This window comes from Dipodomys ordii, unplaced genomic scaffold (assembly GCF_000151885.1).
Source record: "Dipodomys ordii isolate 6190 unplaced genomic scaffold, Dord_2.0 Scaffold31, whole genome shotgun sequence".
In the NCBI taxonomy this organism is placed as follows: domain Eukaryota; kingdom Metazoa; phylum Chordata; class Mammalia; order Rodentia; family Heteromyidae; genus Dipodomys; species Dipodomys ordii.
Genome location: NW_012267247.1, coordinates 6,337,534 through 6,362,802, shown reverse-complemented (window position 1 = coordinate 6,362,802; position 25,269 = coordinate 6,337,534). Strand labels below are relative to the sequence as shown.

Sequence of the window (25,269 nt, the reverse complement as noted above, 5' to 3'; positions counted from 1 at the left end):
TGGAATTCTATGCCTCTATCAGAAAGAATGACATTGCCCCATTTGTTAGGAAATGGAAAGACTAGGAAAAAATTATATTAAGTGAAGTAAGCCAGGCCCAAAGAAACATAGGTCCCATGGTTTCCCTTATTTGCAATAAGTAGTATATGTCTGAAACAAGCAGAAAAGGTCAGATAAGTTGAAGTTGGTGAAATGAACCCCAAGATAAGTATTCAAATGGTTTTTCTTCCTTGCAATTGTTTCTAACATATTTATAAGATGATTTCTTGGGCTGGGAAGGTGGCTCAGTGGTAGAGCGCTTGCCTTGCATGCATGAGGCCCTGGGTTCGCTTCCTCAGCACCACATAACAGAAAAAACCGGAAGTGGCATTGAGGCTGAAGTGGTACAGTGCTAGCCTTGAGCTGAAGAGCCAAAGGATAGCACCCAGGCCCAGAGTTCAGGCCATAACCAACCAAAAAAAAAAAAAGATGATTTCCTTGTTGTCTGTATGTCCCTCCCCCATGGTATAACCCCTGCTTTCATTGTATTTGATGTTGGTATAATTTGTGGAGGGGAAGGGCAAAAACAAACCATTTAAATAGGGATACAGGTGGACCCATTGCAACAATGAGATGTACTAGTCCTTATGTCGAAAAACAAACTTTACAACTTTGATGGGGAGGGAGGGAGGGGGAAGATGGGAAGGGAAGGGGAAACAAAGGAGGAGGCAACAATGCTTGATAAGAAATGTACTCATTACCTTGCCCATGTAATTGTAACCTCTGTACCATATTTTCACAATTAAAAAAAAAAGAAAATACATGATCTATGTATGGGGGGAAAATGGTAGTAATCTTGTGCATGCCACACAAGTGTTCTACCACTGAGCTACATATCCAGCCTGCATTAAAGCAAATTTTATGCTTCAGACAATGTTAAAAAAGGACATCGAGGAGCCAGGCGCTGGTGGCTCACGCCTATAATTCTAGCTCCTCAGGAGGCTGAGATCTGAGGATCTCGGTTCAAAGCCAGCCCGGGCAGGAAAGTCCGTGAGACTCTTATCTCTAGTAAACCACTAGAAAACCAGAAGTGGCGCTGTGGCTCAAGTGGTAGAGTGCTTGCCTTGAGCTGAAGAGCACAGGGACAGTGCCCAAGCTCAGAGTTCAAGCCCCATTACCAACCTAAATAAATAAATAAATAAAAATAAAACATATGTTTTGCCCAATAGTTCATTTCCTTCAGCTGGTTTTCATTCATATGTGGAAACTAGACCTAAAAGACATTTATATTCATGGGAAGAGAAGAAGGAAAAAAGAAAGATTGAAGATAAATAAGTTCAAAATACACTGCAACTATATATGAAAAAAAATGGTGCTAGGGCATCTTCTTACTGTCCCTAAGTGTTAATCCTAGGTTTTCATATGTTTTCGTATAAAAAGCCCTTCACTGAAGCCAACTACTTTATCCACTGGTAACTATAAAAAGAGTGATTGGGGGCTGGGAAGGTGGCTCAGTGGTAGAGTGCTTGCCTTGCATGCATGAGGCCCTGGGTTTGATTCCTCAGTACCACATAAGCAGAAAAAGCTGGAAGTGGTGCTGTGGCTTAATTGGTAGAGCGCTAGCCTTAAGATGAAGAGCTCAGGGACAGTGCTCAGGCCCAAAGTTCAGGCACCATAAGTGACCAAAAAAAAAAAAAAAAGAGTGATTGGCCTTAATGCTGGAGGAAAAAACTGACAATACTAGACTTATCAAAGAGATGTTTATGGGACTGGGGATGTAGCTCAGAAGGAGAGGCCTAGATTATCATGTGCAATGCCCTGGATTTAACCTCTATTACTTGAAGAGGAAAAAAGTCTTTTTAAAGGAGAGGAAAAAAATAAGAGATAGTAATACACTGTACTTTATAAGCAATTTAAGGAATTTTAAGATTAACATGTTTGTAGGGCTTTTCACTTTATGCAATGGCTTTGAAGCTTGTCTCTGGGTAAATGTGATCCCATTATATGAACCCTCTTAACTCCTTACACATCACTAATCTTTATAAGTTTGCTATTGTGTAATTGTTCACAGAACTTTATTCAATTAGACCACTAAAGTACAAAAAAGTTCTACATCATCATGATGTGGGCTGGGAATGTAGCTTACTGGTAGGTAGAGTGCTTACCTAGCATGCATGAAGCCCTGGATTCGATTCCTCAGTACCACATAAACAGAAAAAGCTGAAAGTGGCACTGTGGCTCAAGTGATAGAGCACTAGCCTTGAGCAAAAGAAGCTAAAAGACAGTGCACAAGCCCTGAGTTCAAGCCCCAGGACTGGCCAAAAAAAAAAAAAAAAGTAAAGATGTCTACTTACCAGGTAAATCTCTAGAACTCTTAAAAAACAGCAAAATTCTTTAAAACAGAAAAAAAATTAACTTTTCTGAATTTTTCTGAATTGTTTCTTCCATTAGAGCCCACTTAGGTCCAAAGCATAACTGAAATGTATGTCTTTTTTGCTGCAAAAGGAAGTGGGTGGTGAAGCTGTGTGGACTAAGTTTTGCCCATCAGTCTAGTATGTAGTTCATATAATAGAGTCAAACTCTGCTGCAAACTCATATCCAAAAGTAAATAAATTGGACAATATAAATACATTACTAAGTAAAGTAGTAGAATACACTACTTAGTACAGTGGAAGAGTACATGGTATTAATGGTCAATATATGCTAAATATTAATAGAGGTAATATTTACTTAGGAAAAGTTCCCAGTGGTCATTAGTCATAACCGTTTCCCCCACCCCCAACCCCCTGAAATCACAACCCAGGACAATTCCTTTAAGAGTTTTTCTCTTTTTTTCAGGAGCAAAATCCTGTACAAAGAGGTTAAATCATTACTTCTAATTACCCTTAAATGTTCTTAATAAACTTGCAGAGAGAATTTAGTCAACTAAAGAGTTCCTGCAGAGAAGAGAGCACTCTTGGAAATACTCTCCAACATAACTCAAACTGCAGGAAATTTTCAACTGTTAAATATGACAAAGGGATCATTTTCCTGTGTCCCTCGGCCTACCACTCGCTCGCTTCAGCAATGGCTAATTCCGAGCGACTCACAAGAGGAATGGGAGCAATAAGCCTCACCTGGTAAATGCATGAAACCCTACTATCCCCTAGACTCTGAATTTGCCACTCTTGGGGGACCCTTCTTCCAGGGTCACCCTCACGGAACACACAGCTCCTCTGCCCAAGCCCGCCACGACGCACCAGCTTCCAAAGACAATCGAGGTAGCCTAGAAAGGATGCTTCTCCTGGCTTGGCTAAGACCCTCTTCCCACCCCCACCTCCCTTCTGCGCCTGGGCCCCCGCTTTCTCCTCAAAGATACCCGCCTCCCCCAACACACATGCCTGGCAGACTGCAAGTCCCAAGGCCCGGAACGGCCTCCTCAGTCCCCGTAACTTGCTCAGGCCCTCGGGGGGGGGGGGGGGAGATGGGAGATGCTCACCTGCTCGATGGCCAGCTGCACCTCAGGCGTGAGCTGCAGCACGGCTTCTAGCTCCTCCACGAACTCCAGCTCCTCCTCCTCCATCATCCTGCCACTGGGTTCCCAGATGGCCTCGTCCCAACCTGCCTTGAGCCTCCAAATGTCACCCTGGACCCTCAATTGCGACCCTCCAGCTGCAGCGCTATCTCCAGCCCTTGCTCTGTCAGCCAGCCCGGCACTTCCGGGGGGCGGCACTTCCGGGAAACGGGGCATTCTGGGATGGCGGAGGACTTGCCTCCGGAGAGAAGCTCCCGTCACGCCCCTGGAGTCTCCCGGGACGCCCTTTGGAGCGCGCGGGCCTTCCTTGTCCTCAGTCCGTCCTTGAAATGCTGGGGATCCTCTTCACGTCGTGCCCCACTGACGGACGGGCCCGGACGTGGGAGAGAGCGTGGCCGCCGGGGACGCCCCAGTCAATGGCAGCCCCACCAGGGTGACGACCCAAGGACTTCTCACCCCCGTGGGCCTTGAAGCTGTCGCTCTCCGCAACTCGGGGCGCACCGCGGGCCCCCGATGGTCAGTGGCAGTAGTGTCCCTTGGCATCGAGGGTGAAATGACCCCAGCTGGTAAGTGGCAGTATCGTCAAGGACACTTAGTAGAGATAAATTTGTTCCCTGTGTGCCAAGTCACTAGAATGGGGATTTTTCTTTTTACTTTTTTGGGGTGTGTGTGTGTGTGTGGAGGAACCGAAGCTCACTGTTGAAGAGGATAAAACACACACAAAAAAAGAGTATACACAGTATTTGCTTTCCGAGACTGAATCACATCAGGGTCTAAATCCCTGTCTACATTCTGCTAAGCCCTGTGTGATGTGGAACAAATTACTCGTCTGTCTTGCTTACTCTGCCCTGAATACAGAAATTTGAAGCTCGTAATACAGGAAATATTAGGGTGTCTAATATACACCACAGAGAGAAAGAAGCCAGATCACCCTGTGGAACCACTTTGACTCTAGACACTTAGACAATAAGGGAGTTGAAACCAATGGAAGGCTTGGTTTTCCAGTTCAACATTGGGAAACCCCTGAACGGAAGAGTCCCTGGACTAGGAGGTTGTTTTTTGTTTTGTTTTGTTTTTTAATAATTGTGTCAAAATTGTGAAGGGATGACATTGTCCAGAAAAAGAAAAGAAATGTACTCATTACCTGGCTTATGAAATAGTAACCCCTATCTACAACACCTTAATGACAATAAAATTGTATTTTTTAAATCAAGCAATTATTTATAATAAGGATTGAAGCAATATAATTTGCCTTTTTAAAACTTATCTTGTGTGGTGATGGAGATTGGACTTTCCTGTTGTTTTTAATTTGACAAACTAATTGTGTAAACAATGTAATTACTAACAAAGGAGTACTTAAATATTAAGTCAGGGGACTGGTGGTATAGCCCACTGTTAGAGCACTTGCCTAGCATGCCTGATATCCTGGGTTCAGTTCCCAGAACAGGAAAAAAATACATAGATATCAAAAATGTAATGACATGGTAAAACATCACAAGGTAATTCAAAAAGCAAAAAATGTACAGCTGCACCCAAATTTGATAATGAGTCTGTGTTTTGAGACTATTAAAATTATAGTAAGAAATTTATTTTCTGTATGTTCCCAAATGTCTACAATGAACATGTAGGACTTTTATAATCCCCACCCAATGCTTCCATGCCCTATTATACCTTTGGCAACCACTAACCTGATTTTTTTTTCTTTTTTTTTGGTCAGTCATGGGGAATTCTGGGCCTGGGTGCTGTCCCTCAGCTCTTCAGCTCAAGGCCAGTGCTCTACCACTTGAGCCACAGTGCCACTTCCAGTTTTCTGGTTGTTTATTGGAGATAAGAATCTCATGGACTTTTCCTGCCCAGGCTGGCTTTGAACCTCAATCCTCAGATCTCTGCCTCCTGAGTTAGCTGGGATTACAGGCATGAGCCATCAGTGCCTGACACTAACCTAATTTTTGTCTTCAGTTTTGACTTTTCTAGAACGCTATACAAATTCTACTTACATGAGCCATACAATATGTCACTTTTCAAATCTCTTCTCTCATTTAGCATAATTCAGTTTGTATTTCATCCACAAGTTATCTGTATCAGTAGTTTGTTTCTTCTTGCTGAGCAATATTCTACTGATCCCACAGTTCGTTTGACCCATTACCTGGTTTTAAAACATCTGGCCCATTGTTTCCACTTGTTAATTTGAATAAACTGCTATAAACATTCATGAGTAGATTTTTTGTGTGTGAATGTAAATTTTCATTTCACTTGGTATATACCCAAAAGTGGCACTACTAAGTACGTGTACAACTTACTTTTTACTTTATTAAAAATGGCAACCTGTTTTCCAAATGGATTGCTTGTAGACTTGTTTATTTTACCAGTACTGTGGGGGTTTGAACTCAGTGTCTCACGCTTGCTTGGCTTGCTTGCTTGGCTGGAGCTCTACCAGTTGAGCCACATCCCTGGCACTACTTTTTTTTTTAATGTCAATACTGTAGGGACTTGTGCTCTACAACTTGAGCCATGCCCCCAGTATGGGCTGTTTTTTTATTAATTGGAGATAAATGTCCATTGGATTTGTTCGGGCTGGCTCAGAATAGCAATCCTCAGATCTTAACCTCCAGGATAGCTAGGATTACAGGTACGAGCCACTGGTGCCCAGCTGACTCTACTTTTTACTGGCTATTTTGGAGATGGATCTATTGAACTTTTCTGCCCAACTTGCCACTAATTGTGATAATCTGAATCTTAGCCTCCTAGATGGCAGGCATGAGCCACTGGGTTCCAGGTTTTTTTCTAAGTTCTTTTAGGGTGTGTTTTTTTGTTTTTGTTTTTTTGAGATGTGGTCTTGCTGTGTATCTCAGGCTAATCTGGAACTCACTGTGTAGTTCACACTAGTCTCAAAGATTCTTCTGCCTTTGTCTCCCTAGTGCTGGGATTACAGATATATGCCATCACACACACTTTCATGATTTATTTTTAATTATGATAATAATATTTCCTAACCCTTATATGCCAAGCACTGTGCTAAGCATATTCCGTACACTGTCCATACAGTGACTGAGATTGGTAGTTACCATTATCCCAATTTAACAAATGAAGAAATCTCTATTGATAGATACTTGCCCAAGGTCCTATAGCTTTCTGTCATTCATTCACTCATTCAAAACCTGTTTCTATTTGTGACAGGCTCTAGGCTGGTTGCTAGCAATTTAGGGATGGACAAAATAGACCAAGTGCCTGCCTCTACAAAGTCATTTCCTATCTATTCATACAAATAAACATGTAATTGTGGTAGGTCCCAGTGAAAGACAATAAAAGCTTATATTGAGAGATTGTTGGGCTTAGGAACCAGATAAGACTTCCCTGAGGAAGTGGTCTTTAAGCTGAAGCAATGGATGAGGATAGGAGATAAAGAATGACAAAGCAATAAAACTGTGTATGCAAAATCCTCGAGGATGTAAAAGGTTGGCCAGAGTGATAGGGCCTTGAAAACCAAGGAGAGAATGATACAGGAGGAGGCTGAAAAATTAGAACAGATTGTATAGTCTTGTAGAGATTGTGTTAATAAATGAAAAGCCTTGCTGGGCACTGGTGGCTCACCTGTAATCGTAGCTACACAGAAGGCTAGGATCTTGGTTTGAAGATAGTCCAGGAAGAAAAGAGACTCTTCATCCAATTAACCACCAAAAAGCCAGGAGTGGAGCTGTAGCCCAAGTGGTTGAACACAAGCCTTGGGTAAAAAAGCTAAGGGACAGTGCCCAGACCCTGAGTTCCAGGCCTAGGACTGGCATGCACGCGTGTGCACGCACATGCACACACACACACACACACACACCACATACACACACACAGAAAGCCCAGAGAGATAATAGACCACTTGATGGTTCTGGTAACAGCACTTGTCTAACGTGTAAAACTGTAGCACTGCAAAGCGGGAAGGAAACTGTTTGAAGGATTGTAAGCAGAAAAGTGATGACCAGGTTCACCAGGCATGTCACCAGCCTCACTTCCTCCTTTTTCCTTTCTCTGCTTCTCATGTAGTTGTATATTATAGAGATCATGTAAGCAGACTGACTGTGTCCAGTACAAGTTTGTGCTATGTGATTATCAATGATTTTCTTTAAATGCATCCATTATCTAGGAACAATTGCATTTCCCCTAACCCCAAAACCTTGCTTTCTTTGAAGCAAGCTCCTAGTGCCATTATAGCCTTCTCTCTCTTTTCAGATAATATTAATGAGTTTAAGAGTGTTAAGCAGTATAAAAAGTATAGGGAGTTAAAAGAGGAGAGATATAGCTGCACTGTATGTTTTTAAAAATATATTAGGAGAAGCTATAACAAATTAGATTGATTACAATAAACAAGGGGAATACCTTTGGGAAAACATTATACTATTTATTTATTTTACAAATTTCTTACTAAAATATTACAAGAGGCTTGGGAATGTAGTTCAGCAATAGAGCATGAGGTCCTGGGCTAAATACCCAGCACTGAAAAACAAAACAAAACAAAAAAACAGGATTGCCTTGTGTATTCTCAGTAATTATTTATATAGCCAAAAACAACCCTACAGATTTTCTAAGCACTCCCTAAAACTTCTCCAGTACAATAATATGTAGCTCTTGTTGTCACTCTATGGCAAAACTCCCAGAGCATCTTATAGTGGAATATACTAGATCTTCATTTCTGCATGAACTCTTGCCTCCAGACTTCTCTACGTGCTACTTTATGGACTGTTCTTACTTCGTGGTTTTTCAGGATGACTGCTACTTTAGACACTGGTATTTGCTTTGACTGACATTTGGACGGCTCTGAATGTCTGTGTATCCTAGGCATCACTTTTGTTTTGATTGGTCCTCTCTCTGTGCATGCTCATTCTTGCAAAGCAGATCATAATCTCTAAGTAGCTTCAACAGCTCCCCTGTTCCCACGGTCACTGCTGAGGCACTCTGTCAAGTATAGGTGCGGACTCCCAGGTTAAAACCCTTCCTGTTTGCAACACTGGTTCATCATATTCCCTCATCCTTTCATTTACTCAACCAAGTGATAATTATATAGGCCAAAATGGCAAGCCCTTTTGTGCAGTTCTTATATGTGACAACAACTATAAAAAGACTTTATAAAATTGATATTAGTTTTAGCATAACCATTACAGTATAGTTATCTAAAAGCCTTAAGTCTCTTAAGACACAGATGGTCACTTCAGCCCTCTTCTGGTTCTTTGGCTTTATTTCTGCCTGCTGAGTTCTGATACATTCCCTGAACTGGGTCTTAGCTGCCACACTTCTGGTCTAGCCCCGTAGTTCTTACTTTTTTTTTTTTTTAATTCATTTTGAGCCTGAACTCCTGGAGGAACTGAACAACTCTGTATACATTCTTTCCCTCCCAGAAAAGTATAGTTGCATACCATTTGCATTAAATTTTAATAAAGGAGGTTTGTTTTTGTTTTGTTTTGTTGTTTTTTTTGTCCATTGGGGGTTTGAACTCTGAGCCTGGGCACTGTCCTTGTGCTCTTCAGCTCAAGGTGAGTGTTCTATCACTTGAGCCACAGCACTACTTCTGGTTTTCTAGTGGTTCATTGGAGATAAGAATCTCACAGATTGTCCTGCCTAGGCTGGCTTTAAACAGTGATCCTCAGATCTCAGCCTCCTGTGTAGCTAGGATTATAGGCCTGAGCCACTTGCACCCAGCTTAGAGGAGGTTATTTTATTGAATGTTTCTGAACCTTTTTTAAGGCCACACCTTGTGCTAAATATAGAAGTCTTCTCACACCCAGTATTCTGAATAGAAGTATAATCCTCATCCTCTAATTTTATAATCCCTGATAAACCTCTCTTTCCCTCTCCCTCTCCTTCCCCCATCTCTCCTTTTCTTTCTCTCTCCATCTCCATCTCTGTCTCTGTCTCTCTGCCAGCCAAAAGTATTTTTTGCCTAAGTAATTTTTTTCTTTAGCTTAAGCAAACCAGAAAACAAGTAAAATGTGTTTATTTCATAAATGTAGAATTGCTTATAATTGTGATAGCTTCCCCTGTTCTAGTACATACCTTCCTGAGATTCATTGCTGAAAGAGACCATTTTCCCAGCCATCATTAGTTTCTTTTTTTTGGGGGGGGGGTCCGGTTGTGGGACCTGAACTCTGGGCCTGGGCACTGTCCCTCAGCTCTTCAGCTCAAGGCTAGTGCTCTACCACTTGAGCCACAGCGCCATTTTTGGTTTTTTTTTTCTTTTTGCTTATGTGGTGCTGAGGAATCGAACCCAGGGCCTCAGGCACGCAAGGCAAGCGCTCTACCACTGAGCCACTTTCCCAGCCCCCATCATTAGTTTCTACATCTTCTGTATCCCAAAGCTTAGACTTCTCTCCTTAGGGACAGTTACACATTCTCCACTCCTCTTCACTTTGCTTATTCAGTTCCTCTTTCTGTCTGCTATTGCTTGAACACACTGACATGTTCTTGTTATAGTTCAGCATTTAAGGAACAGGTGCAGTAACCCACTGCACCACATGATAATGAATGATTTGAGGGACAAACACTCTATAATGTTTGTTCATAGCTAAATATTTCCATGTATATTATTTTCCAGTCTTCTCTAAAGGTGAAGGACAATGTCTTTGCTCTCTCAGCTGTAACATCTTGTTACAGTATTTCTTGGAGAAAACAAAGCAATTATTTGTCAAGTGATTCCTTGAACATTATTATTTATTTTTGTTGGTCATGGGGCCTGAACTCTGGGCCTGGGTGCTGTCCCTCAACTCTTCATGTCAAGGCTAGTGCTCTACCTCTTGAGCCACAGTGCTACTTCTGGCTTTTTCTGCTTATGTGGTGCTGACAAATTGAACCCAGGGCCTCATGCATGCAAGGCAAGCACTCTACCACTGAGCCACCTTCCCAGACCTATTTTTTTTTTTTTTTGTTTGCCAGTCCTGGGGCTTCAACTGAGGGCCTGGGCACTGTCGCTGACTGTTTTTGTTTTTGTTTTTTTTTTGTCGTGGGGCCTGGGCTCTGGGCCTGGGCATTGTCCCTCAGCTCTTCAGCTCAAGGCTAATGCTCTACCACTTGAGCCATAGAGCCACTTCAGGCTTTTTCTGCTTATGTGATACTGAGGAATCGAACCCAGGGCTTCATTCATGCAAAGCAAGCACTCTACCACTTGAGCCACAGTACCACTTCTGGCCTTTTCTGGGTTTTTTTGTTTTGTTTTGTCGGTCATGGGGCTTGAACGCTGGGACTGGGCGCTGTCCACAGTACCACTTTTGGTTTTCTGAGTGGTTTATTGGAGATAAGAGTTTCATGGACTTTTCCTTCCCGGGCTGGCTTTGAACCGTGATCTTCAGATCTCGGCCTCCTGAGTAGCTAGGATTAAAGGCCTGAGCCATGAGTGCCTGGCTCAGGCCTTTTCTTTTTATGTGGTACTGTGGAATCGAACCCAGGGCTTCATGTATGCTAGGTAAGCACTCTTCTACTAAGCTACATTACCAGCCCCACAAGTAACGCTTTTATCATCCCAAACAATATAACATTAAAAACACGTTATATGCATGTGTATTTTTAAGGGTATTACTTCACAAGCTCACACCTGTAATCCTAGCTACTCAGGAGGCTGAGATCTGAGGATTTTGGTTCCAAGCTAGCACAGGCAGAAAAGTCCATGACATTCTTATCTCCAATTAAACACCAAAAAGCCAGAGTGGAGTTGTGTTTTAAGTGGTAGAGGACTATCCTTGAGAATAAAAAGTCAGGGACAGTACTTAGGCCTTGAGTTCAAGCCCCAGGACGGTTATAAAAAAAGTTACCATTCGATAAATCAGTTTATCAGTACAGTGAATCTCAATCAATGTCACCCCTTTCATCACCTAATTTTCTTCTAAACCATATTTTGAAAGACACTGGTGGCTCATGTCTGTAATGATAATTACTCAAGAGCATGAGACCTGGAAGATGGTGCTTTTGAGCCGCCTAGGCAAAAATGTCTGTAAGACTCCACTTCTAATTAACTAGTGAAATGCCTACCTGAAAGCACGTTTCAAGTGGTAGAGCACCAACTGTATCCAAAGAGCTCTGAGGCCAAGGTTAAGCCATGCCCCGCCAAAATACAATGCACACAGTATTGAGTAATGTTTCACAGCATTCCACAGACTTAACAATCAGCGCCATTGCTTTCTTGGTGCTTATTATGTTCCCCTCCTACTTACGTAATAAATAATGAATCATTTTTTATTGCAAAAACTCATACACTATAGAAGAAGGAGAATACAGGTCACTATTCTCCTCATTCATCTATGCACTGAGACAAGCACCTGCATGAATATCTAAAGGCAGCAATGAATGCACTTTGGTGAAGGTTTTTTTGCTCACTGCTAGGACTGGAACCAAGGCCCCCATGCATGCTATACTCTACCATTGAGAGCCACCCTCACACTAATTCTTCTTTAAAGGTCTGTACAATGGTCTAGAATCTTTAATTACTGTATCATTAGATAATTAAGTGGTTTCTAATTTTTTGCTGTCACAAACAATAAATACTATAACCTTTAAAGATACAGTCTACTAGCCCTATAAAAAGTGCCTGTGTCCTTCATTGTGAAGTACATTAGATATTATCAGTTAATTAAATGTTGTAAAGTTTTATTGATCTTGATACATTTCATCTGCGTATTTCCAGTTTTTATAATTTGAATAATTATCTTGAGTCATTTGTGTTTCTTAATCATTTGTAGGATCTTATAATATTCATCCTTACTCTATCATATGCTACAAGTATTTACTTTTTCTGTTTACTTGTCTTTTTAACTTAATAGTACCACTTTGGTTTGGAGGTACTGGGGATTGAACTCAGGGCTTTGTACTTGGTAGGCAGGTGCTATTTTAAATGTAATGTCACTAGGTGCCAGTGGCTCATGCCTGTAATCCTGGCTACTCAGGAGGCTGAGATCTAAGGATCATGATTCAAAGCCATCTTGGCACGGAAGTCCATGAGACTCTTATCTCCAATAAACCATTAAAAAACCAGAACTGGCGCTGTGGCTCAAGTGGTAGAGCACTCGCCTTGAGCTGAAGAGCACATAAACAGCACCCAGTCCCAGAGTTCAAGCCCCACAACTGAGCAAAAAAAAAAGTAATGTCTTAGCTTTCATGCTTATTATTCTAGCTACTTAGGAGGCTGAGATCTGAGGACTGTGGTTCAAAGCCAGCCTGGGCAGGAAAGTCCAGGAGACTCTTATTTCCAATTAACCATCATAAAGTCAGAAGTGGAGGTGTGGTTCAAGTGGTAGAGCCCTACCCTTGAGCAAAAAAAGTAAAGGACAAAAACGAACTTTACAACTTCAGTGGGAAGCGGGGGGGTGGGGGTGGGAGGGGGAGGGGAGGTGGGAAGGGGGTGGTAGGAGTGGGGGGAATAGTTGGGGAGAGGGGGAAGGAAGGGATTGTAGGGGAAAAACAAAGGAGGAGGCATCAATGCTCAATAGGAAATGTACTCGTAACTCCTCTGTATATTTTTTTTTTATTAAAAATTTTTTTAAAAAAAAGTAAAGGACAGTGCCTAGGCCCTGAGTTCAGGCCCCAGGACTGGCAAAATTTTAAAAAAGAAAAGAAAGTCTTTATGCCCTGGTTGGCCTACTTGTGTGCCCCTGTATCATGCCGCTGTGCTTTTTTGCATACATGGAATGACAGAACTATTGGTTGAGATGAAGTCTAGCAAACTGCCTTGAGGACCACAATCCTCCAGATCTCAGCCTTCTGAGTAGCTAGGATTATAAACATGAATGAGCCACTGACACCCAGCTCGGTTTTGGATTTTTGAGATAGGACCTCACTCTAGCCCAGGCTGGGCCCAAATTTATGATCTTCCTGCCTCAGCCTTTCCAGTGTCCTTAGTTTGGATATTTCTTGGTCATTTTTTAAAATTTTGTCTAATCTATGTAAGCCTTAGAAAAAGCTTATTGAGCCCATTAGAGACATGTTGGAATTTTGATTGAGACTACACTGAATATATAGATCAATTTTGGGTAGTTGCTATATTTATAATATATTTATAATTTAGTATCATATTTATATTATATAGTGCTATATTTATAATATTGTATAATAGTAGCTATTTTCACATAGGTCCTGCATATTTCTTGTTAGGTCTAAAACACATGATTTTATAAATTGAAATAATATTGTAAATGATCCTCTTTTTTTTTTACCTGAGATGGGGATTTGAACTCAGTATCTGATGCTTTCACTCATTGGCTGGTGCTCTACCACCTGAGCCATGCCTCCAACTCTGTAAATGGTCCTCTTTTTTCATTAGATTTTTTTTTTATAAATAAGTTTTTATTGTGAAAATACTGTACAGAGAGGTTACAATCACATGAGCAAGGTCATGAGTACATTTCTTATCAAGCATCGTTGCCTCCTCCTTTGTTTTTTACCTACCCTCCCTTCCCTCCCATCTCCACAACTACATCCCCCCCTTGTCCCCCCACCCCCCCTCCCTCCACCCCCCCGTTAGATTTTTTTTGGGGTGTTGTTAGTACTGGGATTTTTTAACTAGGACTACATGCTTTCTAGGCAGGTACTTTACCACTTTAGCCACACCTTAGTCTTTTTCTTTGCTTGAGTTATTGTGCAAATTTGGGTTAGCATTTTTGCCTAGAACCAACCTGGACTCCTACTTGCACCTCCTGTATAACTGAGATCAGCATTTGCTACCAAGTCAAACTTGTTGGTGGAGATGGCAGAGGGGAGAAAAGTCTCACTACTTTTTGCCCAGGCTAGCCTCAAATTATAATCCTCTCAGTCTCCAACCCCCACCTCCAAAAGCTAGGATTACAGGTATATGTCACCATATCTAGCTAATTAATATTTACTGCTCATAGAAAAATATTGTATATTGGGCTGGGAAGGTGTCTCAGTGGTAGAGCGCTTGCCTTGCATGCCTGAGGCCCTGGGATCGATTCCCCAGCACCACATAAGCAAAAAGAAAAAAAAAGCCAGAAGTGGTGCTGTGGCTCAAGTGGTAGAGCGCTAGCCTTTAGCTGAAGAGCTGAGGGACAGCGCCCAGGCCCAGAGTTCAGAGTTCATGACCAGACCCAAAAAATAAAAATAAAAAAATATATATAGTATATTGATCTTATATCTAGAATTATTACTTAAATATTTAAATCTATATTTCAGTAATTTTGGTTTATTGGTGGGAAATAAATAGTGATAGCTCTTTCTCTTCCCTTCCAAAGTTGACACTTCTTATCAGAGTTTATGTATGTGCTGTTATATTGGTCAGGACACAATAGAGTTTTAGTAGCAGCAGATTGAGTGAGCATAAAACTAAATAGCAAAAACCACCACCACCAACAACAACATAAAACATAAGCCAATGGGGCTGGGAAGGTGGCTCAGTGGTAGAGCGCTTGCCATGCATGTATGAGGCCCTGGGTTCAATTCCTCAGTACCATATAAGCAAAAAGCTGGAAGTGGTGCTGTGGCTCAAGTGGTAGAGCACTAGCCTTGAGCTGAAGAGCTAAGGGACAGCGCCCAGGCCCAGAGTTCAGGGCCCACAACCGGACCCAAAAAAACCCCCACAAAAAAAACAAAAAGAAAACCATAAGCCAACCAAGCCACAAATAATTCTACACAATGAAACAGTAGATTTAACATAAAAGAAGGAAGGCAACAGCATCATTATGGAATGAACCTGTCCTTCATCTTGCATCAGTATTATTTAAAGTCTTCCAAATTCTTCTAAGACCTCCAGCTGGCAGATCCAGCATGTTACCTGGCAATGTGGAACTTTCCTCTACCTGTTTTGAGTATAAGAATTTTAGCCATGGGGCTGGGAAGGTGGCTCAGTGGTAGTGTGCTTGCCTTGCATGCATGAGGCCCTGGGTTCGATTCCTCAGCACCACATAAGCAGAAAAAAAAGCCGGAAGTGGCACTGTGGCTCAAGTGGTAGAGTGCTTTAGCCTTGAGCTGAAGAGCTGAGGGACAGCACCCAGGCCCAGAGTTCAGGCCCCATGACCGGACCCAAAAAAATAAATAAATAAGAATTTTAGCCAGGCTGGTCTCCAGTGCCTCACACCTATAATCCTAGTTACTCAGGAGGCTGAAATCTGAGGATAACGATTCAAAAACCAGCCCAGGCAGAATTGTCTGTGAGACTCTTATCTCTAATAAACCACTAGAAAACCAGAAATGGAGTTGTGGCTCAAGTGGTAGAGCATTCGCCTTGAGCTGAAGGACAGCACCCAGGCCCCGAGTTCAAGCCCCACAACTGACAAAAAAAAAAAAGAAAAGAAAAAGAATTTCAGCCTGGTTTACAGCGTAATAGTTTTCCAGTCTTTAGGCTAATCACTGATAGTTTATGAGGTCCATTAGAAATAGGTAGTGACATTTAGCTGTGATATTTAGTGTGAGCTTGGGGCTGAAGTCCATTTATTATTTGTAATGAAGATTCCTTCCCAAATAAGACTTTTAAGTCTTTTTATAAAGAATCAGCTTTTGCTGTGTTGTTTTTCATTTCTCCCCACTTAGGTTTTACCTATCATCTTGTTAAGAAATAACTCTGAAGAGTTGAAATTAGCTGTGCTTAGTTAAAACCACTATAGACTTAGTTTTACAAAGAATGTCTTTTTCTTCATTTCTGAAATAAATAAGAAGTGCCTAAATAAATGCACTGTTTAAATAGATGCTTAAATAGCTTGGGTTTCTATAGATAGTAAGAAACAGTGCCAGTAGGGATAGAACTTTATTGTCAATATTCGAGTTAACAGAAGAGAAGGAGGCTTTGTCCATATTATTTTATGAACAAATGTGGAAACCAAGCAGGTATGGTGGTACACATCTGTAATTCCAAAACTGAAGAAGCTGAGGCAGCACAGGGAAAGGAATTTGAGGCCACCCTGGACTACATAGTGGAACTCTGTCTCAAAAGAACCTAAAAAAACCAACATTAAAAAACCAGGTGCTGGTGGGGGGTTGGGGAGTATAGTTGAGGAGATGGGAGGGAAGGGATGCTAGGGGAAAAACAAAGGAGGAGGCAACAATGCTTGATAAGAAATGTACTCATTACCTTACTCATATAACTGTAACCCCTCTGTACAGTATTTTCACAACAAAAAAAAACTTATATATAAAAAAAGTACTAGCCGGGCACTGGTGGCTCATGCCTGTAATCCTAGCTACTCAAGAGTGGTTTATTGGAAATGAGTCTCATGGACATCCTGCCTGAGCCGGCTTTGAACCATGATCTCTATGGGACATGAAACCCAACAATTACTGATCTGATAAGAAAAGCAGCTGAATTTATTCACAGGAATTTCCTGGTTCCTCTAGCGTGTTACAAAGGTAATTTCCTTAAGGGCTTACTATCCTTGAATCTTTTTTAAACCTGGGTTTGGAAATGCTTGCTTTTAGATAGGTGACTGTAAACAATCTAGTTTTTGCATTTGTCATAAAAGAAATGTGTGTATGAAAGTACTTTGAAAAATATAAAGCAGCACACAAAAGCAAGCACTATATAATCAATCCTTTATGTAAGTTATGGTTTTTATTGACAGAATCATTACCATTGTGTACAAGAGCAAAGACTTCCCTATAGTGTGCAGCTGTGGTCACTATTTGCAGAAAACCATGTGCTTGGGGTGTGGCTGTGCATCTAGACTCAGTTTGCTTTTACCGATAGTACAGTAGGAACCCGACGAATCTACAGTCTAGAGATGGCTGATGGCAGCCAGTTTAGACTTCAGTCCAAAACATGCTGTTGTAGTAGTCAGCTTTCCTTTGCTGTGACACAATACCTGAGAAAACCAGGTATTTTGGTTCGTAGTTTCAGTCTGTGGTCATTTGGTATCATTGCTTCTAGGCCAGGGGGAGAAGGGGGGGAAAGGGGGTGCTAGGAAGGTGGCTCAGTGGTAGAGCGCTTGCCTTGCATGCATGAGGCCCTGGTTCCATTCCTCAGCACCACATAAGCAGAAAAAGCCAGAAGTGGTGCTGTGGCTCAAGTGGTAAATCACTAGCCTTGAGCTGAAGAGCTGAGGGACAATGCCCAGGCCCAGAGTTCAGGCCCCACAACCAACATAAAAAAAAAAAAAAATCATGGCAGGAACCACTAGGTAGCAAAGCTGTGCACCACATGGCAGCCAGAAAGCAGGAGAGAAAGAGAGGAAGTGGCCAGGGATAAAACATTTACCTCCAGCTGAGTCCTGGTGGCTCATGCCTGCAATTCTAGCTACTCAGGAGGCTGACATCTGAGGATCACAGTTCAAAGCCATCCCAGGCAGAAAAGTCTCAATTAACTACCAAAAAAAAAAAAAAAGAAAGCCAGGAATGGAGCAACAGCGTCCAGGCTCTGAATTCAAGCCTCAGGACCAGCACCAAAAAAACAAACAAACAAAACACACTCTAAGATATGCCTCCGGTGACCTATTTCCAATAGGCCCCACCTCCTAAAGTTTCTACCACCTCCCAGTAGTCCCTTAAACTATGTGGTTTAATCCATTGATAAGGACAGACCGTCAACATCTAATCGCCTCCCCAAAGGCCTCACCTCTCACACTACTGCACTAGGGATTAAGCCTTTAATGTAAGAGCTTTTAAGGGACATATCATATCCAAATCATAACAATTATTGAGAAGTCTTAACAGCAAATAACTGTTGCAGGTTCCCAAGATAATGATAATCTCTTGCCTGTGCCCAGCACATAGTGTAACATGTATTTTTGAAAATGTTATTTTGCCTAAAACTCCCTCCAACTCTGTGAGGACAGGTGGAGGAACCCCCCATTTTATAGTGGAAGTTCACTTGGTCTCTCCATGTCACACAGTTTATGGGTAGTAGAGCCAGGACAGGAACTCAGGTTCTCTGATCTTGAACTCAGCTTCTTTGATCCTAACCTCAGTGCTGTCTTCCATGACTCCCAAACAATCCTTACCAAGTAGGGAGATACACATCATGCCTTTCAGTGCAGGACTGTTCAGATGTTTATAATGAGTGCAAAATGAAGGAGAAATTAAGAGGAAGTTAACATCTTGGCCACAACTTCAGCCTTAGATGCAAGTTACCTCCTTATTTGTGCCATGTTTCTTCAGATGTAGTATGCCTTTTGTTGGTGCCAGCCTAATGGATTGGTATTCATGAAAGCCTTTCAATCTGTGTATGTCTTATTAATATGCACATTTTCCTTTGTCTTCCAGCCTGTTCCTCTTGTTCATCTGTCATAAATACCAATCTCTGATCTGTATCTCTAGCTCAGGGTAGGTCTTGGTCCTTTCTTTCCTAAGAACTGCATGGGGGCTGAACTCAGCCTAGGTGCTGTCCCTCAGCTCTTCAGCTCAAGGCTAGCACTCTACCACTTGAGCCACAGCGCCACTTCTGGCTTTTTTGTGCTTATATGGTGCTGAGGAATGGAACCAGGCCTCATGCATGCGAGGCAAGCACTCTACCACTGAGCCAACTTCCCAGCCCTATCCTGTTCTCTTTTAATGGATCATCTTTCTATGTTACATTTTTCTTTCCATGTCTCCTCCTAATATTTCATTTCTTGTTTTTCCTCTTTCCCACTCTGTCTCTTTCAACCGTCTGTCCCTGATACAGAAATGAAGTGTGGTCCTTCAGGATAGAGTTTTCTTTATTAGGATTCTTTCAGTCAGTGAATGGATGGAGTTGTCTTTCAGTTCTGTACTTCAGTGTGAAGCTATTTCATGTGTGCCTTTCAATCATTTTTATTTATTTTCCTATATTGGAAGCCTATGTATCTTATAGAAAGCATTTGAGAATTCTCAAATATTTCATGGGTAAATATGGTATGTAAGTGGGGAAAGCAGGAAGAAGTCATAGGGAGAGTTCCTGTATCTTGTCTCCTAAGTGGGGCCTAGAATAATGGGAGAGAGGGGACCAAATAGCAGAAGAATCTCTCATCCCTGCCAACATGAGCATTTTATAAATTCCATGTTCATGGTATGTAGGTCTTAACTTGGCATCTAGTTACCCAAGTTTCACTCTTGAACCACACAGGAGCAGCTATTTAAACTCCTTACATTCCAATATTGTAGCAGTAGTGAAATCTCCCTGCAACATGACTTAAGAAATCACAGTTCTACCTTGAGCCTTGTCATCGATGACAAGTGGCTCTCCTTCTGCACTTAGGGTTCTTCATCTGCAAACTGAAATTCAGTCTACCTCTCCATTATTTTGAAAATTAAGTTCAGTGACATGCTTTGAAACAATATAGTTATAAATAAATGTGCAATGGTGTTAATAGCAGCATCAGAGCATACACACTCCAACCACACATTTATACTTGCAAGGAAACAACTAGGAGCAGTGGTTAATTAATACGAAACTACATCCTGAAGGGGTCTCTCAGCTTATCAAGTGTGAGGACAATATAATCATTAAGCACACTAAAGTACTACTGAGTTCAAATTCCAGCTCTGCCACCAACAATTTGACTTGGGGCAATTTTTCATTTTTTCTCGTCTGGTTCTCATTCTCTCTCTCTCTCTCTCTCTCACACACACACACACACACACCACACGGAGGTTAACAAGTTTGTTTGATATAGTGCCTAGTATATAGTAGGTTCTGAAGAAACAGTACATTCCAAAATATTTACTGAACTTTGGAATGTTGTCCAATCTAATTGGGATACAAATGCAAATAAATACTTTTGTTTCAAAAGACTCAACTCATCAGGTATGGTGGTACACACCTGTTTAATTCTAGCACCTAGGAGACTGAGGCAGAAGTTCCAGTTTAGCCTGGGCTACATAGCAAGACTGACTTAGGGAACAAAAAAACAACAAATAAAGTTTAGTGGGGAAACATATGAATAAAACCCACCATGCTGCCGGGCACTGGTGGCTCATGCCTGTAATCCTAGCTACTCAGGAGGCTGAGATCTAAGGATTATGGTTCAAAGCCATCCCAGGCAGAAAAGTCTCAAACTTTTATCTCAATTAACTACCAAAAAAAAAAAAAAAGAAAGCCAGGAATGGAGCAACAGCGTCCAGGCTCTGAATTCAAGCCTCAGGACCAGCACCAAAAACGCCCAGGCCCGGAGTTCAAGCCCCACGACCGACAAAAAAAACCAAAAAACAAAAAACAAAAAAACCCACCATGCTTACTACTCAAATGCAAAGGCAGTTTAGAAAATAAATTTATAAATCCACCTAGATGAGATATAGAAACCTTCTTAGAGGAGGAAATACTTGACTCCAGATTTTAAAGGGGTTGGGGATTGGAGGTTGAGGGTAATAGCTCAGTGGTGAAGTGGATACCTATTATATGCAATCCCTGGGTTAGATATCCAGCATTGGGGGGAAAACTTTTGAGGGATATGTAGAAATTTTTCTAATGTATGGTACTACTCTGCCTCCTTAGAGTTTAGTGCTTTGACTTTATCATTTGCCGACAGGGGTTTGATTACTTGAAAAGCCAAGATTCAGGTTTATACTTGTTAGCTCTATGGTGAGTCAACTTAAACATTCTGGTGACTTCATTGATTATCATGTTGAAAACTGATCATACTTGCTGTTTCTATACATGAAACATCTTTCATTTTCATTTCATAAAAGACTCCTTAAGAACTGTACAAACAGCTCTCAGGTGTGGAGGACTGGTTGGTTTCCCACCACTTGAAATTATTAGCATATTTGTTGCATGCTGCTGATCTCTATGCTTTGGAAGTGACTAGTAACCATTTGTCACTCTTTGGAAAAGCCCAATGGAAGTGACTAGGATCCATACGGAGGGAATAGGGAGTCAAATGCAGGAAGATTTGCTTTTTGGAAAGAATGGCAAGTCTACAGATAGCTATCATTTGTCCATGTGTAGAATATAAAAACGCAGAAAGCCTTCTATCCAGTCCAAATGGACATGAATTTCTCATGTCATCAAGCATATTATCTGGGAATTGGGGAGTTAGAAATGTTGTCCTAAATAGATGAAACTTCAGACTATTTTGGCTTTTTGCTACCTTAATATTGGCTAAGTCCCTATGTTAACATGTAGGAAGATGTTAAAAGCTGCCTTCACCCCAAAAGATCACAGCCTAATTAATAATAATAACAATAATAAAGGAAAATTATCTTTTGAACTTAGAAACATTCTCAACTAAATAATTAAATACAAATTGAAACAAAAGTTGTGTTCACTCCATATAGCTTTTATACCAGTAGCTGCCATGTTACTTGCTTTTTACTGGTGTTAAATTTTATAGAGGTTGGAGAATGGACAAAATTTAGAACTGGAAGAGCCTTGAAGAGTTTGTTATCCAGCCTCCTCCTCAATTCACAAATGAGGAAATATTGGCCCAAGATGGCTGAGTCCAGCTACTCCAGACAAAGCCTTTGAGTAGGACTTGAGTCAGCTTTTTGCATGCTGGTGATTTGAAGAGACCAGTAGTACCTTTTGATGGTAGTAGGTATACATGAGTTGTTTTTTTATGTAATTATTTTTGTCGGTTGTGGGACTTGAACTCTGGGTTTGGGCGCTGTCCCTCAGCTCTTCAGCTCAAGGCTAGGGCTCTACCACTTTGAGCCACTGTGCCACTTGCTGTTTTCTTATGATTCATTGGAGATAACAGTCTCATGGACTTACTTGCTTAGGCTGGCTTTGACCTGCGATCCTCAGACCTCAGCCTCCTGAGTAGCTAGGATTACAGGCATGATCCACAGGCACCCTGCTATGAGTTGTATTTTGCATCTACATTAGTTAGGCTAGGAAGATAGAAGCTGAGAGAGAAACCAGTCCGACTGAAATTACTGTACTGGCCCGTGTGATTGATGCTAAGTGGAAATGAAGTAGTTTCCAGTTCATTCAAGTTTAGGGAGTCTGGCCAGAGAACTTGTCAACAACAAGGCGAGACACACTGAGTACTTTCTAGACCCAAAGCTAAGAGGCAAGAAGGAGCACACAGTATGGAGGGAGAACTGCTGGAATCTGGACAGAAGTTTGTGCTTTCTGGAGAGACTGCAGGAGTTGGTGGGTGTGGAGGGGGCATCTTGGACAGGCAGGAAGACCATTCCTGAGGTCTCCCATCTGGAAGCAATACGTTAGGCAGATGGGGCCAGACGGGCAGCCAGCACAAGCCCACCTGTCCACTTCTTCTCTGGTTCATGGCGAGAAGGCGCGCGCGGGCCGCGAGCACGAGCAGTGCTGGGCACCGAGGGTCCGCCCCACCTTAGCTGAAGGGTCCGGGCGGAGCAGCCCTGACCCCAGCTAGCAGCCCCCTTCGCCCAGGGTGTGGCAGAGGGGAGGGGTCCGCGGTGACGGAACAGAAGTCTGGGGAGCCCCGGCCCTCCGGCCTCGGCCGCGACCTACGAGCAGCGCCCACCAACCCGGGCACAACCGGCGGAGGAACCCCCGGGAGCCCTCGGAGTCAGGGGCGGCCGCGGCGAGACTCCGCCCCGGCCGGCGGGCCCGCGCCTATCAAGACGGGCGCGCCTGGTCACGCGGGGGAGCCGCGGGCGGGCAGCCAGGGCCCCGCGGTGCCGAGTCGCTGGGGCCGAGCCGGGCCGGGGCGGGGCGGAGGTTAGAAATAGGGACGGGCGGGCCGCGCCCGTCGCCCGTCGCCGCGCGGTGCGGAGCCGACCTGAGCCACGCCGAGCGGCGCCGAGCGAGGCGGCCGGACCGGGAGCACCCATGCTGCTGACGCTGGCCTCGGGCTCGCTCTTCTTCCCGGGGCTCTTCGCGCTCAGCACCTGGGCGCTACGCCGCTCGCGGCCCGAATGGACCTTCTCCGACTGCGTGATGATCGGTACCAGGTACCGCGCGGGGCCGCGCTCCCGCTCGGGGCCAGGCGCAGCTGTCTCCGTCCCGCCGCCCGGGCGGCCGCCCGGGGCCCAGGCCTGCGCTGGGCTGAGGGCGGAAAAGGGGGGCGACAGGAAGCGAGGGGGCCGCCTCCCTGGTCTCCCAGCCCCTCTCGGCGGTGCTGGCCAGAGCTTCCCAGAGACCCTTGGCGTGGAGGAACGAGGGACGGGGGGGCGGCGGGGGAGGGTGCTGGAGAGGCAGGATGGGGAGGAAAGGGCGTGTGCATCTACCCGAGCCTGCACCCTACTTGTGCCAGCTGCTCCGGGGTCGGGGCGGGGCAGCCTCCCTACTCACTTTCCTGGGTTCGATGGAGTCAGGTTCAAATCGGCTTTGTGCTGTCCGCAGTCCTGGACTGAGCGCCCTCTTTCCTTTCTCTGTCCACGTTAGGGTGGTTTCTTCAGTGCAGGCTGTGCTGGCCACCGGGTCAGGGATCCTTATCGTCCGCTCCTGCAGCAATGTGATCTCAGACAGGTAACATCCCATCCCTGGTGGAAGAAATACAAATAACAGGGCTGAGCAGCTTTTGTGAAGGTTTCTCATATTAGCGGCTCACAGGTACTACTAGTTCCTTCTCGTGCTGTTAGGTAATGACTGATCAATTGGGGGAAACTTAGGCATCCTCAGCAGTGGTTTCCTTTGTCCCTTGCTGCTTTTAAGCACCACCAGATTAGGAGAAAGGAAAGTGAAGAGGTGCTAGAGAGCAGGCCTATGAGTCTGCCTTAGGGTGGTGGTGCAAGGCTGATCCAAATTCAGGGGGTGGGGAGGGGAGGGGGTACTGGGTCTTGACCTGGGGCCTGGGCTTTAGCTTTTTTTTAAATCATGGTTTGTGCTCTACCAATTGAACCACAGCTCCACTTTCAGCTTTTTGGTGGTTAATTATAGATAAGAGTCTCATGGATTTTCCTACCTGGGCTGGCTTTGAACCTCTATCTGTCTCAGATTTCAGCCTCCTGAGAATTATTTTCATGAGGCACTGGCACCTGGCTTCAGGTTCTTTATAAGTGTGAAATTTCATTTACAACTGGGAGTAGGGATTTTCTTTCTTGTAATGTTATCACTGTGGAACATTCACTAGCAGAGATATGTACAGTGTAATTATAGCAGGAGCCCAGCCTTCTTTGATCAGAGCCACTCTGTCCCCTTTTTACTGCTCCTGTTTGTCCTTTGGCTTTGCTAAGCCTCTTAAGAGGTTTCTTGTGCCTTCAGAAAACTGACTGGTATGTGTATTAGAGCTCAGGACAGAGGCAGGTTAGGAAATGTGCATCTGTCTGCAGGTTTAGTGCAAGAAATTAAGAGAAGAACGTTCTGTTTTGTTTAATATTTACAACTTAGTGGTGTTGGCATTTTTATTATTTATTTTATTTTTTGGTCTGTCATGGGGCTTGAACTCTGGGCCTGAGTGCTGTCCCTCAGCTCTTCAGCTCAAGGTGAGCGTTCTACCACTTGAGCTACAGCACCACTTCCGGTTTTCTGGTTATAGAGTTTCACGGACTTTCCAGCCCTGGCTGGCTTTGAACCTCGATCCTCAGATCTCAACATCCTGAGTAGCTAGGATTACAGGCGTGAGCCACTGGCGCCCAGCAGCATTTTTATTTTTGTCATTTTTTCCTAACATATTTGAACTACTCTTACTTTCCAGGTGATAGATATGCAGATAAAGTTGAGCAGCCTTTTTTAACTCTTATGTCAATTCTGCCATGTCCTGCTTCTCACAGTTAGGAGTGAGGAGAGCCTCATTAGGGTGCCTGTTGCATTATAGCATGTTGCCACTATCTGTATGCTTATGTTTCTGTAAATCTGTCTTATAACTATCGGAGAAGATGGGCGCCGGGCGCTGGTGGCTCACGCCTGTAATCCCAGCTACTGAGGAGGCTGAGATCTGAGGATCGCAGTTCAAAGCCAGCCCAGGCAGGAGAGACCATGAGACTCCTATCTCCAATAAACCACCAGAAAACCAGAAGTGGCGCTGTAGCTCAAGTGGTAGAACGCTCGC

The 25,269-nt window shown here is 43.3% G+C and overlaps 2 protein-coding genes across 2 annotated transcripts in view; one reads left to right on the top strand and one right to left on the bottom strand.

Moving 5' to 3' along the window:
- The window catches only part of Vps53 (vacuolar protein sorting 53 homolog (S. cerevisiae)), a 132,281-nt gene extending 128,614 nt beyond the window's left edge, over positions 1 to 3,667 (bottom strand). The window contains exon 1 of the mRNA XM_013016304.1: positions 3,458 to 3,667. Coding sequence (XP_012871758.1) covers positions 3,458 to 3,544 — 87 coding nt within the window. The 5' untranslated portion in view covers positions 3,545 to 3,667. The remainder of the gene's footprint in view (positions 1 to 3,457) is intronic.
- Positions 3,668 to 23,097: 19,430 nt separating this feature from the next.
- The window catches only part of Fam57a (family with sequence similarity 57, member A), an 11,601-nt gene continuing 9,429 nt past the window's right edge, over positions 23,098 to 25,269 (top strand). Inside the window, exons 1-2 of the mRNA XM_013016397.1 lie at positions 23,098 to 23,230; positions 23,664 to 23,747. Coding sequence (XP_012871851.1) covers positions 23,109 to 23,230; positions 23,664 to 23,747 — 206 coding nt within the window. The 5' untranslated portion in view covers positions 23,098 to 23,108. The remainder of the gene's footprint in view (positions 23,231 to 23,663; positions 23,748 to 25,269) is intronic.